The sequence below is a fragment of the Cheilinus undulatus genome, linkage group 24, assembly GCF_018320785.1.
Source record: "Cheilinus undulatus linkage group 24, ASM1832078v1, whole genome shotgun sequence".
In the NCBI taxonomy this organism is placed as follows: domain Eukaryota; kingdom Metazoa; phylum Chordata; class Actinopteri; order Labriformes; family Labridae; genus Cheilinus; species Cheilinus undulatus.
In genome coordinates this window covers 550,350-568,490 of record NC_054888.1, presented here as the reverse complement: position 1 = coordinate 568,490, position 18,141 = coordinate 550,350, and the positions used below count along the sequence as shown (strand labels likewise).

The window sequence follows — 18,141 nt, the reverse complement described above, 5'->3', positions numbered from 1 at the left end:
TTTGATCTTAGAATTCTGACTTCCATCTCATAATTGTGACTTTGATCTTAGAATTGTGACTTTGATCTCAGAATTCTGACTTGATCTTAGAATTGTGACTTTGATCTCAGAATTCTGACTTTGGTCTCTGAATTCTGACTTTGATCTCTGAATTATGACTTTGATCTCAGAATAGTGACTTTGGTCTCTGAATTCTGACTTTGATCTCTGAATTATGACTTTGATCTCAGAATAGTGACTTTGATCTCATAATTGTGACTTTGATCTTAGAATTGTGACTTTGATCTCAGAATTCTGACTTGATCTTAGAATTCTGACTTCCATCTCATAATTCTGACTTTGGTCTTAGAATTGTGACTTTGATCTCATAATTTTGACTTTGATCTTAGAATTCTGACTTCCATCTCATAATTGTGACTTTGATCTTAGAATTGTGACTTTGATCTCAGAATTCTGACTTGATCTTAGAATTGTGACTTTGATCTCAGAATTCTGACTTTGGTCTCTGAATTCTGACTTTGATCTCTGAATTATGACTTTGATCTCAGAATAGTGACTTTGATCTCATAATTCTGACTTGATCTTAGAATTGTGACTTTGATCTCAGAATTCTGACTTGATCTTAGAATTGTGACTTTGATCTCAGAATTCTGACTTTGATCTTAGAATTCTGACTTTGATCTCAGAATTCTGACTTTGAGCTTAGAATTGTGACTTTGATCTTATAATTCTGACTTCGATCTCAGAATTGTGACTTTGATCTTATAATTCTGACTTTGGTCTCTGAATTCTAACTTTGATCTTAGAATTCTGACTTTGGTCTCTGAATTCTGACTTTAATCTTAGAATTCTGACTTTGATCTCAGAATAGTGACTTTGATCTCATAATTCTGACTTGATCTTAGAATTGTGACTTTGATCTCAGAACTCTGACTTGATCTTAGAATTGTGACTTTGATCTCAGAATTCTGACTTTGATCTTAGAATTCTGACTTCCATCTCATAATTCTGACTTTGATCTTAGAATTGTGACTTTGATTTTATAATTCTGACTTTGGTCTCTGAATTATGACTTTGATCTCAGAATAGTGACTTTGATCTCATAATTCTGACTTGATCTTAGAATTGTGACTTTGATCTCAGAATTCTGACTTGATCTTAGAATTGTGACTTTGATCTCAGAATTCTGACTTTGATCTTAGAATTCTGATTTTGATCTCAGAATTCTGACTTTGAGCTTAGAATTGTGACTTTGATCTTATAATTCTGACTTTGGTCTCTGAATTCTAACTTTGATCTTAGAATTCTGACTTTGGTCTCTGAATTCTGACTTTGATCTCTGAATTATGACTTTGATCTCAGAATAGTGACTTTGATCTCATAATTCTGACTTGATCTTAGAATTGTGACTTTGATCTCAGAATTCTGACTTGATCTTAGAATTGTGACTTTGATCTCAGAATTCTGACTTTGATCTTAGAATTCTGACTTTGATCTCAGAATTCTGACTTTGAGCTTAGAATTGTGACTTTGATCTTATAATTCTGACTTCGATCTCAGAATTGTGACTTTGATCTTATAATTCTGACTTTGGTCTCTGAATTCTAACTTTGATCTTAGAATTCTGACTTTGGTCTCTGAATTCTGACTTTAATCTTAGAATTCTGACTTTGATCTCAGAATAGTGACTTTGATCTCATAATTCTGACTTGATCTTAGAATTGTGACTTTGATCTCAGAACTCTGACTTGATCTTAGAATTGTGACTTTGATCTCAGAATTCTGACTTTGATCTTAGAATTCTGACTTCCATCTCATAATTCTGACTTTGATCTTAGAATTGTGACTTTGATCTCAGAATTCTGACTTTGATCTTAGAATTCTGACTTCCATCTCATAATTCTGACTTTGGTCTTAGAATTGTGACTTTGATCTCATAATTCTGACTTTGATCTTATAATTCTGACTTCCATCTCATAATTCTGCATTGATCTTAGAATTGTGACTTTGATCTCAGAACTCTGACTTGATCTTAGAATTGTGACTTTGATCTCAGAATTCTGACTTTGATCTTAGAATTCTGACTTCCATCTCATAATTCTGACTTTGATCTTAGAATTGTGACTTTGATCTCAGAATTCTGACTTTGATCTTAGAATTCTGACTTCCATCTCATAATTCTGACTTTGGTCTTAGAATTGTGACTTTGATCTCATAATTTTGACTTTGATCTTAGAATTCTGACTTCCATCTCATAATTGTGACTTTGATCTTAGAATTGTGACTTTGATCTCAGAATTCTGACTTGATCTTAGAATTGTGACTTTGATCTCAGAATTCTGACTTTGATCTTAGAATTCTGACTTCCATCTCATAATTCTGACTTTGATCTTAGAATTGTGACTTTGATCTCAGAATTCTGACTTTGATCTTAGAATTCTGACTTTGATCTTAGAATTCTGACTTCCATCTCATAATTCTGACTTTGATCTCAGAATTGTGACTTTGATCTCAGAATTCTGACTTGATCTTAGAATTGTGACTTTGATCTCAGAATTCTGACTTTGATCTTAGAATTCTGACTTCCATCTCATAATTCTGACTTTGATCTTAGAATTGTGACTTTGATCTTAGAATTCTGACTTTGATCTTAGAATTGTGACTTTGATCTTAGAATTCTGACTTTAATCTCAGAATTTTGACTTTAATCTTAGAATTGTGACTTTGATCTCATAATTCTGACTTTGATCTCAGAATTCTGACTTTGATCTTAGAATTCTGACTTTGATCTCAGAATTCTGACTTTGATCTTAGAATTGTGACTTTGATCTCAGAATTCTGATTTTGATCTCTATATTCTGACTTTGATCTTAGAATTGTGACTTTGATCTCAGAATTGTGACTTTGATCTTAGAATTGTGACTTTGATCTCAGAATTGTGACTTTGATCTGAGAATTGTGACTTTGATCTTAGAATTGTGACTTTGAACTCAGAATTCTAAATTTGGTCTTAGAATTCTGACTTTGATCTCATAATTCTGACTTTGATCTCAGAATTCTGACTTTGATCTCAGAATTCTGACTTTGATCTTAGAATTCTGACTTTGATCTCAGAATTCTGACTTTGATCTCTAAATTCTGACTTTGATCTCTGAATTGTGACCTTGATCTCATAATTCTGACTTTGATCTCATAATTCTGACAGTGATCTTAGAATTGTGACTTAGATCTCAGAATTCTGACTTTGATCTTAGAATTGTGACTTTGATCTCAGAATTCTGACTTTGATCTTAGAATTGTGACTTTGATCTCATAATTCTGACTTTGATCTCAGTATTCTGACTTTGACCTCTGAATTCTGACTTTGATCTTTTAACTGTGACTTTGATCTTGTAATGAAATTAAGAGAGATAAACTTGATCTAGAGATGACAGAAGCTCCTTTTTGAAATGTAAAAAATTTAATTCTGTTTGTCCTTACTACAGTGATGACGATTGTCTTTTTTTTTTAATCAGGAAATCTGTGTCGTTGTACTGGATACAGACCCATATTGGAGGGATACAAGACTTTCACTGTGGTAAGACACCAACATGTTCTCCAGGTAACAGAGTAGAAAATCAGACTTTCATTTGTTAGCATGTTTCTGCAGATCATGATCGAGGAAAATAATTCATCTTCAACCACAGGACAGGAACAAAACTTTGTTGAAGTTTCTTATCAGCCCAGAAAATTCCAGATTAACCAGATTGTCCTTTAAGCTTCATGGTCTAGCTCTAACATGACATTTGTTAGTGAGAAGATATTGTGTTTTATAATGGAATGATGTAACAAAGTTACGTTTGGTTTAGTTGGCAGCCTACCAGAAATAGTGGTCAAGGAATGTACTTTTATGGAACTGAAGTGGTCACATTGGGTGCCTCCCTGGATTGGGCGTCAAGTGTATAAATGACTGTCAATGTGTGCATTCTTTGTCTTTGGCCTATGCATTTGTCAATGACCACAGCTGCTACAAAGCAAATTCTTGAGAGAGAACCCCAGTCCTCTTGTCTCTGTGAAGTTTCTGAATCTTCCTCTCATGCCAATTCCACATAACAACATTCAAAGTCCAGAATGCTGACTGTCTCCTGGTGTGTTCTTCCTCCAGGAGGGTGGATGCTGTGGTGGCAGAGGGCGGGAGAACGGCTGCTGTATGACCAATGGGAATGCAGCAGAGAAGACCTCCAAAGAAGACAGCGATGTAAGTCTTACTGAGACTGAAGTGTTTAAATCAGACTGTTGAATATTTCTGACTGTAAACTGGGTTTATGTGCAGGAAGCCACGTCACTGTTTAACCCAGCAGACTTCACTCCCTTTGACCCCACACAGGAAGTCATCTTTCCCCCCGAACTCATGGTAAGCTACACAATAAAGCTCCAGTGATAAAATCCAGTGTATGAATTGATTTCTAGTACATACATCTTCATCCAAAAGATGGCTGCATCCTCTGTACCAGTGTGACCAATATAGGGCCATTAAACGGGACCGGAACATCACTGAAAAGCATGACTGATATGTTGCTATAACACATGACTGATATACCGCTGTAAAGTGTGATGGATAAACTGCTGTAAAGTGTGACCAATATACCGCTGTAAAGTGTGATGGATAAACTGCTGTAAAGTGTGACCAATATACCGCTGTAAAGTGTGATGGATAAACTGCTGTAAAGTGTGACCAATATACCGCTGTAAAGTGTGATCAATATACCGCTCTAAAGTGTGATGGATATACTGCTGTAAAGTGTGACAGATATATACTGCTGTAAAATGTGACAGATATATACTGATGTAAAGTGTGACAGATATACTGCTGTAAAGTGTGACAGATATACTACTGTAAAGTGTGACAGATACATACTGCAGTAAAGTGTGACAGATATACTGCTGTAAAGTGTGACAGATATACTGCTGTAAAGTGTGACAGATATACGGCTGTAAAGTGTGGCTGATATACTGCTGTAAAGTGTGACCAATATACCACTGTAAAGTGTGATCAATATACCGCTGTAAAGTGTGATGGATATACTGCTGTAAAGTGTGACAGATATATACTGCTGTAAAGTGTGACGGATATACTGCTGTAAAGTCTGACGGATATACTGCTGTAAAGTGTGACAGATATATACTGCAGTAAAGTGTGACGGATATATAATGCAGTAAAGTGTGATGGATATACTGCTGTAAAGTGTGATGGATATACTGCTGTAAAATGTGACAGATATATACTGATGTAAAGTGTGACAGATATACTGCTGTAAAGTGTGACAGATATACCGCTGTTAAGTGTGACAGATATTCCGCTTTAAAGTGTGGCTGATATACTGCTGTAAAGTGTGACAGATATACTGCTGTAAAGTGTAACAGATATACCGCTGTAAAGTGTGACAGATATACCGCTGTAAAGTGTGACAGATATACCGCTTTAAAGTGTGGCTGATATACTGCTGTAAAGTGTGACTGATATACTGCTGTAAAGTGTGGCTGATATACTGCTGTAAAGTGTAACAGATATATACTGCAGTAAAGTGTGACCAATTTACCACTGTAAAGTGTGACGAATATTCTGCTGTAAAGTGTGACGAATATTCTGCTGTAAAGTGTGACAGATATACTGCAGTAAAGTGTGACCAATTTACCACTGTAAAGTGTGACGAATATTCTGCTGTAAAGTGTGATGAATATTCCGCTGTAAAGTGTGACTGATATACTGCTGTAAAGTGTGACTGATATACTGCTGTAAAGTGTGACTGATTTACTGCTGTAAAGTGTGACCGATGTACTGGTGTGACCTTTGACTCCTCATCTTCCTTTCTGTTCCTCTCTCAGTCTCTCATTAAAAACCACAGGCCGGGCTCGCTGTGTTTCCGTGGTGACCGGACAGTGTGGCTTCAACCTGACAGTCTGGAAGAACTCGTACGCCTAAAATGGGAGCATCCTGATGCCCGAGTGGTGGTGGGAAACACTGAAGTGGGTGAGTAAGCCTTCCATACATGCATATGCTAAATAATCTGTTGATTAGTACCTGTTTTGTTTATTTTGATTGGTCTGTTTGTAGGTATTGAGGTGAAGTTTAAGAACATGGTGTACCCGGTCATCTTGGCTCCAGCGTTCATCCCTGACCTGAACCAAGTAACGCATACAGACCACGGTGAGTACTCATACTAGAGTTGAAAGCCCAGTTCAGACCAGCTAAAAGCCTGGGACAGTTTAAGCCATTGGAGTCCGAATGAGACCGGCTGACTGGTGCCCGTGATTCAGTTTGTCAAACTGCGAACAGCTAGTTCAAGAACAAACAGCTCATCATGTGCTTTTAGGCTGAAAGGATCACCAGTCATTATTATTATTACTTTTGGAAAAGTGGGTGGAACTGGTGAGGGTTTTCTTCACGGTTCCACCCACTATTTGGCAAAAATGGAGGGAAAAAGCCGCTGATTACCCCTGCTTCACCAACATTCCATCCTCTGACTTTGAAGAAAATATCGTCCTTACCAAACATTCCATCCTCTGCCTTTGAAAACTATTTTATCAAAGCTTTTTAAACATTCCATCCTCTGCCTTTGAAGTTGATGTCATCAAAGTTTCTAAACATTCCATCCTCTGCCTTTAAAGTTGACGTCATCAAAGCTTTTTAAACATTCCATACTCTGCCTTTAAAGTTGACGTCATCAAAGCTTTTTAAACATTCCATACTCTGCCTTTAAAGTTGACGTCATCAAAGCTTTTAAACATTCCATACTCTGCCTTTAAAGTTGACGTCATCAAAGCTTTTAAACATTCCATACTCTGCCTTTAAAGTTGACGTCATCAAAGCTTTTAAACATTCCATCCTCTGCCTTTAAAGTTGACGTCATCAAAGCTTTTTAAACATTCCATACTCTGCCTTTAAAGTTGACGTCATCAAAGCTTTTTAAACATTCCATACTCTGCCTTTAAAGTTGACGTCATCAAAGCTTTTTAAACATTCCATACTCTGCCTTTAAAGTTGACGTCATCAAAGCTTTTTAAACATTCCATACTCTGCCTTTAAAGTTGACGTCATCAAAGCTTTTTAAACATTCCATACTCTGCCTTTAAAGTTGACGTCATCAAAGCTTTTTACAGGACAGAGGACAGAATGTTGGTGACGCTGGGGTTGTTGGCAGTTATTTCCCTCCATTTCTTCCAAACCAAGTCTCTGATAAAAGCAGGATAGCAACCATCCCTGTCTTTCTTCATTCACACCGTAGCAGTTCAATGCAGCCACCAGACAGGTAGAAGTCTGAATATTACATGTTTAAAGTAATTTCCCTCTGTCTCTTTGGTTTGAAACTTTAAAAATTGTTGGATTATATAGTATCTGAAATCTGAACTGTTTTGATTGCATGTATTTCTCTGTGTTCAGGCATTGTTTTCGGTGCAGCGTGCACGCTCAGCCTCATAGGATCGGTGATGAAGCAGGCAGTCCAGACTCTTCCTCCTCATCAGACGGAAGTCTTTCACGCCATCCTCGAACAACTGCGCTGGTTCGCTGGGCTGCAGATCCGTAATGTAGCCGTGAGTAGATTCATGTTTTATCTGTTAAGAGAGGCACTAACAGCTGAACGGTGAGACTTACCAATTGCATTCATTTCAAAGCTCCCTGCACAGAATCAACACAGCATCCGGTTTAAAAGGCCTGGGCGTTCAGAGTCCACCTGGCATGATGGGTAGTTTAGGAATAAAAGAAGACTGAGTTTAAGTGGAGTAAAGAGTTCAGGGATGCAGGAATAATCTCAGCTAAAGAGAAGGGTATAGAGTGATGGTGTGTAAATCAAGGAAATAAACCGTTGATATCTAAGAAAGCCTGAGAAAACACATAGCCAGTGAGTAGTTCAGGGTGCCTGGGAAATTTAGTAATTTCAGGAAATAGAAAAAAATAGATGGATAGAATAAAGTACTTCTGTTTGTATTCTACAAAAGTTAAATAGAAAACCCTGGAGATTTTGAACTGAAATGTTATGATTAATCACTTAAGATGAGGAGATGAGGATTAAGGCCACTGTAAAAGAAAAAAACACATGATACAGACTCTTTTTCATAGTCTGGGGCGGTGGGTCTAAGATCAAAATCAGAGTTCTGAGATCAAAGTTACATTTCTGAGATCAAAGCCAGAATTCTGAGATCAAAGTCAGAACTCTGAGATCAGAGTAAGAATTCTGAGATCAAAGTAAGAGTAGAATTCTGAGATCAAGGCCAGAATTCTGAGATCAAAGTAAGAATAGAATTCTGAGATCAAAGTAAGAATAGAATTCTGAGATCAAAGTAAGAATAGAATTCTGAGATCAAAGCCAGAATTCTGAGATCAAAGTCAGAACTCTGAGATCAGAGTAAGAATTCTGAGATCAAAGTAAGAGTAGAATTCTGAGATCAAGGCCAGAATTCTGAGATCAAAGTAAGAATTCTGAGATCAAAGTAAGAATAGAATTCTGAGATCAAAGTAAGAGTAGAATTCTGAGATCAAGGCCAGAATTCTGAGATCAAAGTAAGAATAGAATTCTGAGATCAAAGTAAGAATAGAATTCTGAGATCAAAGCCAGAATTCTGAGATCAAAGTCAGAACTCTGAGATCAGAGTAAGAATTCTGAGATCAAAGTAAGAGTAGAATTCTGAGATCAAGGCCAGAATTCTGAGATCAAGGCCAGAATTCTGAGATCAAAGTAAGAATAGAATTCTGAGATCAAAGCCAGAATTCTGAGATCAAAGTCAGAACTCTGAGATCAGAGTAAGAATTCTGAGATCAAAGTAAGAATAGAATTCTGAGATCAAAGTCAGAATTCTGAGATCAAAGTAAGAATAGAATTCTGAGATCAAAGCCAGAATTCTGAGATCAAAGTCAGAATTCTGAGATCAAAGTAAGAATAGAATTCTGAGATCAAAGTCAGAATTCTGAGATCAAAGTAAGAATAGAATTCTGAGATCAAAGCCAGAATTCTGAGATCAAAGTCAGAATTCTGAGATCAAAGTAAGAATAGAATTCTGAGATCAAAGCCAGAATTCTGAGATCAAAGTAAGAATAGAATTCTGAGATCAAAGTAAGAATAGAATTCTGAGATCAAAGCCAGAATTCTGAGATCAAAGTAAGAATAGAATTCTGAGATCAAAGTAAGAATAGAATTCTGAGATCAAAGCCAGAATTCTGAGATCAAAGAAAGAAAAGAATTCTGAGATCAAATTAGGGCTGTCGCGGTATACCAGTACTGACGATAACCGTGGTATTAAAAAATAAAATTTCAATATTGTGTTAAAAATGTGCATATGATAATATTGTGTAAATGATCCAGTGCCACTCCAGCGCCGTCACAAGCCCTGAACATTTTTAATAAACCCATCAATATTACAGATCTTCAACTCCTGCTCTCCTCTAACCTCTGCGCCCCTCGTTTTGAAACCGTCCAGCCTCACTTCGCTGCTCTCTCTCTCTCTCCCCCTCCATGCGCACCCCCGGCATACGCACACTGTGAGCCCAGCAAGATGTTTAGAGAACACACGTTTTCTTTTTCCTCGATCACACAGCTCTTAACGGACAGGATGTAGAGATAGAGCCCTGCGTTGGACAGCTAACACCCTACCTGCCCATTCCCCCTGATTTCCTGATCATTAACACCTGCTGGTGCGGTGTGTGCCATCCCTCTCTCTCACCTGCATGCACAACATGCGTGTCCAATTCCTCCTAAAGTCTGACCCTCCATGTAACGCACAGAATGACAGAAGCTGTGTTCAGGTTAAGAAATTATAATACTGCGTTCACTTAAGCACTGCCCTTGACAAATAAGGTTTGTTCACTGTTCTAAACCAAGTCTTCTCTCTGAATGAAGCACAAAAGAAAAGTCTCACATCCTCGTCAGCTATAACGCTCCAAAAACATCAGCAGCTGGCAGCCTGGACTAATTAACTGGGCGATATTGATAAGAGTAACACCAGGGTGATATCTACAGACTACATCCTTTGTTTTTTAAGCCGTAGGTGGAATTATTTTCTGGTCATTGTTTGCGAGTGCCAAAGAGCGCAGCGCTCCATCAGCTCTCTCTGAGAGTTCGTTTTTACTCTGTTTGCCTCTCTGTTCCTGTCCTTGTCCGTAAATTAAATGCTTTATGAAAAGAGGCCAATTTTTATGGATAGAAGGAATTTCCCCTCAAATAACAGCATGTTGGCTCAGTATCTCTGTGCCAGTCTCTTCCTGTGCGTCATGACACGCATCAGAGCAGTGGAGACGCTGATACTGTCTGCAGCTATGAGGAGCGTTAACGCTTCTGTGTGCATTTAAAGAAATTAGACTGTGCCTTGTTTACTAACTTAAACAATTTTAGTGCAAAAATTAAATTCAGACCTGATCCCAATGCAGCCATCTAACTCAGTTCTTTTAGTAGAGCTAACAGGATCATTCTGGTTAAAAACTGCTGCAGGTGCTCTTGAAATATATCTGTAATTAATTATTTCCAAAAGTGTTTATAACCCTACCTTTCTGACACTGTTTTGGCATTATGATAATGTAAATCTTGTGTGGTGGAGAGTTCGTCAGTCAGAGGAGGAGCCATGGGGGGGCTTGTGGGGTCTGTGCCCCTAATGTTTTCTCAAAAGCCCTGAATCTTTAACTTTGGTAAAAGTACGTTATCTCTGATCACTGATGAATGTAAAAAGAAATATCTTGGATTTTGATAAACAGACTGACCCTGCTGATCACAACATGGAAATTTCATTCTTGTTGCCAAACTGAAAAAAACCCAAATCAGATGTTTTTTTTTAACTTTGAAAAGCTTAAAAGCACATGCTACAGAATAAATAAAAACCTTACCTATAATATTTCTGCATTTTTTAATAAATATGACCCTCCACAATGACACAACAGCTGCAGTACCTCCTTAGGCAGGTATTTTGAGTGTAATTCATCTGCCAAAAGAGGGAACACAACATAAATAAAGTTAAAGGCAAATTTGATTAATTTTCCCATTATTATTTACATTTTAATTGATATCGTGATAATATCATTATCGTGACATTTTTTGCCCACGATAATCGTGAAGTAAAGATTTGATATTGTGACAGCCCTAGATCAAAGTAAGAATGGAATTCTGAGATCAAGGCCAGAATTCTGAGATCAAAGTAAGAATAGAATTCGGAGATCAAGGCCAGAATTCTGGGATCAAAGCCAGAATTCTGAGATCAAAGTAAGAATCGAATTCTGAGATCAAGGCCAGAATTCTGAGATCAAGTCCAGAATTCTGAGATCAAAGTAAGAATAGAATTCTGAGATCAAGGCCAGAATTCTGAGATCAAAGTAAGAAGATTCTGAGATCAAAGTAAGAATAGAATTCTGAGATCAAAGTAAGAATAGAATTCTGAGATCAAGGCCAGAATTCTGAGATCAGAGTCAGAATTCTGAGATCAAAGTAAGAATAGAATTCTGAGATCAAAGCCAGAATTCTGAGATCAAAGTAAGAGTAGAATTCTGAGATCAAGGCCAGAATTCTGAGGTCAAGGCCAGAATTCTGAGATCAAAGTAAGAATAGAATTCTGAGATCAAGGCCAGAATTCTGAGATCAAGGCCAGAATTCTGAGATCAAAGTAAGAATAGAGTTCTGAGATCAGAGTCAGAATTCTGAGATCAAAGTAAGAATAGAATTCTGAGATCAATGTCAGAACTCCTATTTTGTCTTGAAATATAAATACTAAACTATATCTGAGTATGTTTTTAGTTGACCCCTGATATTACCTCAATATTTACACAAGTTATTTGAACCAGGGAGATCCTTCAGTTTTACTACTGATGTGCATTCTTGCCGTGGCAGTGCTGGAGGTTTTCAATGCTATTGGATGCTGCCGTTCTGTTGCTGTATCACGTTCATGTTTTGTCCCGTTAACTGTCATGGGCCACGATTATGCTCTGATATGGTCTGCATGTTCTGTTCATCCCCTTGTTTGTCTTAACTTTGGTCTGTTCAGTTTGTTTTTATGGGTGTATGTAGAAGAAGGGACCCACTCCCATGATTCCCTGCTTCCCCTGAAGTAATCTTTTGTTATTGTTTTGAGTAAGAGCCCCCTAGTTACTTTGATTAAACTGAGCCAGGAGGAGGTTTAGGTGGTTCAGCAGCCTTCAGATCTGTTTAAATGCTTAGAACGGTTATCTCCATATTTCATACAAAGTTAAAGAATAAAGGCATTAAAGCACAAGACTGTAAAGTAATCTGTGGTTTTGTTTTATTGTTTTCAGGCAGTTGGAGGAAACATCATGACAGCGAGTCCCATATCAGACCTGAACCCGGTTTTTATGGCAGCAGGCTGCAAACTCACTCTGATGGACAAGGGTAACAGCTGTTTACCTTGGATCTTTATGAGGCTCAAGGTCCAAGGTTTCTTTATTTACACCTAAAAAGGAGATTCTGACGTAAAGGGAAGTTTGACAATCCAAAGTTTACAAGATTCAAGACACAGACATTAAAATATGCTACAGGTGATCTCAGTGGTTAAATCAGGTTCATGTCCTGGTCACTGTTAGTCAGGAGGCGTTCAGGCGCCATAGAGTCTAAAGTTCACATCATTGTTGGACTGCTGCTGGGTCACTTCCTGTCTAGAGAAGGGTTAATGACTTTATTCAGCATCTTTGAAAAGTTTTATAAGCTCCCACAGCACCTGAAGGCCACACCATTTCACCTAAAAATAAAGAGCTTTCTTTATTCTCGTTAGAACTGTAAACTCAAATCTAAGCTCTTGACCTTGGCGCTGACCTCTAACCTTTGACCTCTGACCCTCAGATGGCGTCCGTGTGGTGCGGATGGATGATGGTTTCTTCACGGGTTACAGGAAGACGATCCTGCGACCACAGGAGATCCTGGTGTCAATAGAGATCCCCTACAGTCAGAAGGTAGACCGCTGCCAGACTGGAACACCTGTCCAGTGATGTCATTGGTCCGTTTCCTGTAACTTTCCTGTTTTTCTGTCTTTAGTCTCAGTTTGTCTCCGCCTTCAAGCAGTCACCTCGCCGCGAGGATGACATCAGCATCGTCACCGCTGCAATGAATGTCACCTTCACACCTGGGACCGATGTGGTCGAGGACCTGAGGCTGAGCTACGGCGGCATGGCGGCGACCACGGTGCTGGCAAAAAAGACGGCGAATGGGCTGCTGGGAAGGTAAAAACATGAGATGGTTTTTCAAAATAAAAGTCTGTGGACAAGATTATATAATAATTGTGATGTCATCAGGCACTGGGGGGAGGAGCTTCTGCAGGATGCCTGCTCATCACTGGCTGAGGAGATGACCCTTGACCCGTCTGTGCCAGGTGGCATGGTGACATACCGGCGAACTTTGACCCTCAGCCTCTTCTACAAGTTCTACCTGACAGTGCTGCAAAAGCTCCACCTACAGGTGACAGAATACGACAGAGCGAAAGCTCGATGGTGCTCAAAGGTCATTGACATGGTGATAAAGGCGGAGCTTCCTGCCAGTACTCTGTACTACTGCACATTTTCTAGATAGATTTCTACAACATTCTTTTCTGTTATTTCAGCATTAGATAGTTTAACTACTTTAATGTAACATTCTTTTCTGTTATTTAAGTGATCCATAGTGTAAACATCCTAAATATAATGTTCTTTTCTTTATTTCAGTGATCCATAGCTCAAACAGATATAACATAGCATTCTTTTCTATTATTTCAGTGGTTTTAGTTTATAACAGCTTTTAGATAGCATTTTTTTCTGTTAAGTGATCCACAGTTCAAATAGCTTGACAATTTCATTCTTTTCCTAATTTCAGCAATCCATTCTTTATAACAGCTATAAGATAACATTCTTTTCTGTTAATTCACTGATCCATAGTTCAAACCGATTTAATTTAACATTCTCTTCCGTTATTTGAGTGATCCATAGTTTTAAAAAAGCTTTATGAGAATATTCTTTTCCTTATTTCAGTGATCCCAGTTTAGTATAGCTTTGATATAACATTCTTTTCTGTTTGTTTTAGTGATAACTGGTAGTGAGTCATCCCTGTGGAGGAATGTTGTCCCACTCTTCTTTGCAGAATATTTTTAATTCAGCCTCATTGGAGGGCTTTCCAGCCTGAACAGCCTTCAATATAACATTATTTTCTTTTTCAGTTTCCTTTGTTTATAACAGGTTTAATATAACATTCTTTTCTTTTTCAGTATCCTTAGTTAATAAAAGCTTTAATACATTCTTTTCTGTTACTTCAGTGATCTTTGATATAAAATTCTTTTCTCTTATCTTAGTAATAATAGTTAAACAGCTTTAAAATAACATTCTTTTCTCTTATTTTAGAAATCATATTTAAAACAGGTTTTATATAATATTCTTTTCTCTTATCTTAGTAATCATAGTTAAAACTGGTTTAATATAACATTCTTTTTTTCTTATTTTAGTCATCATATTTAAATCAGGTTTAATATAACATTCTTTTCTGTTATTTTAGTCATCCATATTTTAAACAGCTTTAATATAACATTCTTTTCTGTTATTTTAGTGATCCATATTTTAAACAGCTTTAATATAACATTCTTTTCTGTTATTTTAGTCATCCATATTTTAAACAGCTTTAATATAACATTCTTTTCTGTTATTTTAGTCATCCGTAGTTTAAACAGCTTTAATATAACATTCTTTTCTGTTATTTTAGTCATCATATTTAAAAACAGGTTTAATATAACATTCTTTTCTGTTATCTTAGTCATCACAGTTAAAACAGGTTTAAAATAACATTCTTTTCTCTTGTCTTAGTAATCATGTTTAAAATAGCTTTAATATAACATTCTTTTCTGTTATTTTAGTCATCCGTAGTTTAAACAGGTTTAATATAACATTCTTTTCTGTTATTTTAGTCATCCGTAGTTTAAACAGGTTTAATATAACATTCTTTTCTGTTATTTTAGTCATCCGTAGTTTAAACAGGTTTAATATAACATTCTTTTCTGTTATTTTAGTGATCCATATTTTAAGCAGCTGTAATGTAACATTCTTTTCTTCCTTATTCTCAGGGAGTTGTGGTTGAAGAGGTTTCCTCCGACTGTCTGAGTGCTACAGACGTGTATCATCCAGACACCCCCAGCAGTGTTCAGGTGTACCAGGTAAGTGTGGTTATCATGGTTATGCCTGCCGACAGGTAAAAGATTAATATTGATATTTTTATAACACATACATGAAAATTACTGTAAAACATTGGCCCCGCATCTTTCTGAGGGTCTAACCAATCAAACTCTTTAAACCTTCAGGCTGTCCCTGAGGGGCGGAGCCAGGATGACACAGTGGGCCGTCCCATGATGCACCTGTCTGCTCTGAAGCAGGCAACGGGTGAGGCAGTTTACTGCGATGACGTGCCGCTGTATGAAAACGAGCTTTACCTGGCGCTGGTCACCAGCACGAAGGCTCACGCCAACATCCTGTAAGACTCTCACACCTGTAAACACAAACACAGGTGAGCACACCTTTCTGGTCTGACCAGGTGTCTGTCTCAGCTCCATAGACACCTCAGCTGCCCAGAGGATGCCCGGCGTGATCGACGTTGTCGTCGCTGAGGACATCCCCGGCAGCAACGCCACCGGGCCAATCGAATATGATGAGACAGTCCTAGCTGACCGCCAGGTGTGTTTATGTTTGACTAGTCGACCAATCAGGTGGCTTGATCAGAACCAGGGAGATGATGTTGTCCCGTCTCTTTCCAGGTTACCTGTGTAGGTCACATCATTGGCGCTGTGGTGGCTGACACGCAGCTCCACGCTCAGAGAGCTGCCAAAGCTGTGAGAGTCCAGTATGAAGAGCTGCAGCCAATCGTCACCATCCAGGTGAGAACAGCAACACCTGGACACACCTGAATACACTTGAGCACACCTGAAAACACCTGAGTACACCTAGACACACCTGAACACACCTGAGTACACCCAGACACACCTGAATACATCCGAACACACCATTAATACACCTAGACACACCTGAACACACCTGAACACACCTGACTACACCCAAACACTCCTGAACACATCCGAACACACCATTAATACACCTGAACACACCTGAGTATACCCAAACACACCTGAACACATCCAGACAATCGATGAATATGCCTGGACACCCCTGAGTTTACTAGAACACAACTGTAATACACCCAGATACACCTGAACACACCTGGATGCACTTGGACACACTTGAACACACCTAGACACACCTGAGTACACCAGAACACACCTGAATACAACAAAACTCACCTGAATACAAATTGAAACCCCTGAGTTTACCTGAACACACCTGTGTACACCTGAACACAGCTGAGTACACCTGAAAACACCTGAGGTTACCTGGACACACCTGAGTACACCAGAACACACCTGAGTACACCTGAACACAGCTGAGTGCACCTGAACACAGCTGAGTACACCTGAACACACCTGAGTTTACCTGGACATACCTGAATACAGCAAAACACACCTGAATACAAATTGACACCCCAGAGTTTACCTGGACACACCTGAGTTTACCTGGACACACCTGAGTTTGCCTGGAAACACCTGAATTTACCTGAAAACACCTGAGTACACCTGAAAACACCTGAGTTTACCTGGACACACCTGAGTTTACCTGGAAACACCTGAGTTTACCTGGAAACACCTGAGTTTACCTGGACACACCTGAGTTTACCTGGAAACACCTGAATTTACCTGGAAACACCTGAATTTACCTGGAAACACCTGAGTTTACCTGGACACACCTGAGTTTATCTGGACACACCTGAGTTTATCTGGACACACCTGAGTTTACCTGGAAACACCTGAGTTTACCTGGACACACCTGACTACATCTGGAAACACCTGAGTTTACCTGGACACACCTTACTACATCTGGAAACACCTGAGTTTACCTGGACACACCTGAGTTTACCTGGAAACACCTGACTACATATGGAAACACCTGAGTTTACCAGGACACACCTGAGTTTACCTGGAAACACCTGACTACATATGGAAACACCTGAGTTTACCAGGACACACCTGAGTTTACCTGGAAACACCTGAGTTTACCTGGAAACACCTGAGTTTACCTGGACACACCTGAGTTTACCTGGAAACACTTGAATTTACCTGGACACACCTGAGTTTACCTGGACACACCTGAGTACACCTGGACACACCTGACTGCATCTGGACACACCTGAGTTTACCTGGACACACCTGAGTTTACCTGGAAACACCTGAGTTTACCTGGAAACACCTGACTACATCTGGAAACACCTGAGCTTACCTGGAAACACCTGACTACATCTGGAAACACCTGAGTTTACCTGGACACACCTGAGTTTACCTGGAAACACCTGACTACATCTGGAAACACCTGAGTTTACCTGGACACACCTGACTACATCTGGAAACACCTGAGTTTACCTGGACACACCTGAGTTTACCTGGAAACACCTGAGTTTACCTGGAAACACCTGACTACATCTGGAAACACCTGAGTTTACCTGGACACACCTGACTACATCTGGAAACACCTGAGTTTACCTGGACACACCTGAGTTTACCTGGAAACACCTGAGTTTACCTGGACACACCTGAGTTTACCTGGAAACACCTTACTACATCTGGAAACACCTGAGTTTACCTGGACACACCTGAGTTTACCTGGAAACACCTGAGTTTACCTGGACACACCTGAGTTTACCTGGAAACACTTGAATTTACCTGGAAACACCTGAGTTTACCTGGAAACACCTGACTACATCTGGAAACACCTGAGTTTACCTGGAAACACCTGACTACATCTGGAAACACCTGAGTTTACCTGGACACACCTGAGTTTACCTGGAAACACCTGACTACATCTGGAAACACCTGAGTTTACCTGGACACACCTGACTACATCTGGAAACACCTGAGTTTACCTGGACACACCTGAGTTTACCTGGAAACACCTGAGTTTACCTGGACACACCTGAGTTTACCTGGAAACACCTTACTACATCTGGAAACACCTGAGTTTACCTGGACACACCTGAGTTTACCTGGAAACACCTGAGTTTACCTGGACACACCTGAGTTTACCTGGAAACACTTGAATTTACCTGGAAACACCTGACCTGAGTTTAC

The 18,141-nt window shown here is 38.9% G+C and overlaps 1 protein-coding gene across 1 annotated transcript in view; it reads left to right on the top strand.

Annotated features, from left to right (window-relative positions):
- LOC121506507 (xanthine dehydrogenase/oxidase-like) overlaps positions 1–15,876 on the top strand; it is a 41,138-nt gene extending 25,262 nt beyond the window's left edge. Inside the window, exons 6-19 of the mRNA XM_041782350.1 lie at positions 3,516–3,577; positions 4,145–4,237; positions 4,313–4,393; positions 5,866–6,010; positions 6,095–6,187; positions 7,421–7,572; positions 12,266–12,359; positions 12,807–12,916; positions 12,999–13,183; positions 13,256–13,418; positions 15,043–15,132; positions 15,277–15,446; positions 15,520–15,646; positions 15,727–15,876. Of these exons, the coding sequence (XP_041638284.1) occupies positions 3,516–3,577; positions 4,145–4,237; positions 4,313–4,393; positions 5,866–6,010; positions 6,095–6,187; positions 7,421–7,572; positions 12,266–12,359; positions 12,807–12,916; positions 12,999–13,183; positions 13,256–13,418; positions 15,043–15,132; positions 15,277–15,446; positions 15,520–15,646; positions 15,727–15,876 (1,715 nt within the window). The remainder of the gene's footprint in view (positions 1–3,515; positions 3,578–4,144; positions 4,238–4,312; positions 4,394–5,865; positions 6,011–6,094; positions 6,188–7,420; positions 7,573–12,265; positions 12,360–12,806; positions 12,917–12,998; positions 13,184–13,255; positions 13,419–15,042; positions 15,133–15,276; positions 15,447–15,519; positions 15,647–15,726) is intronic.
- The last annotated feature ends 2,265 nt before the right edge of the window (positions 15,877–18,141 follow it).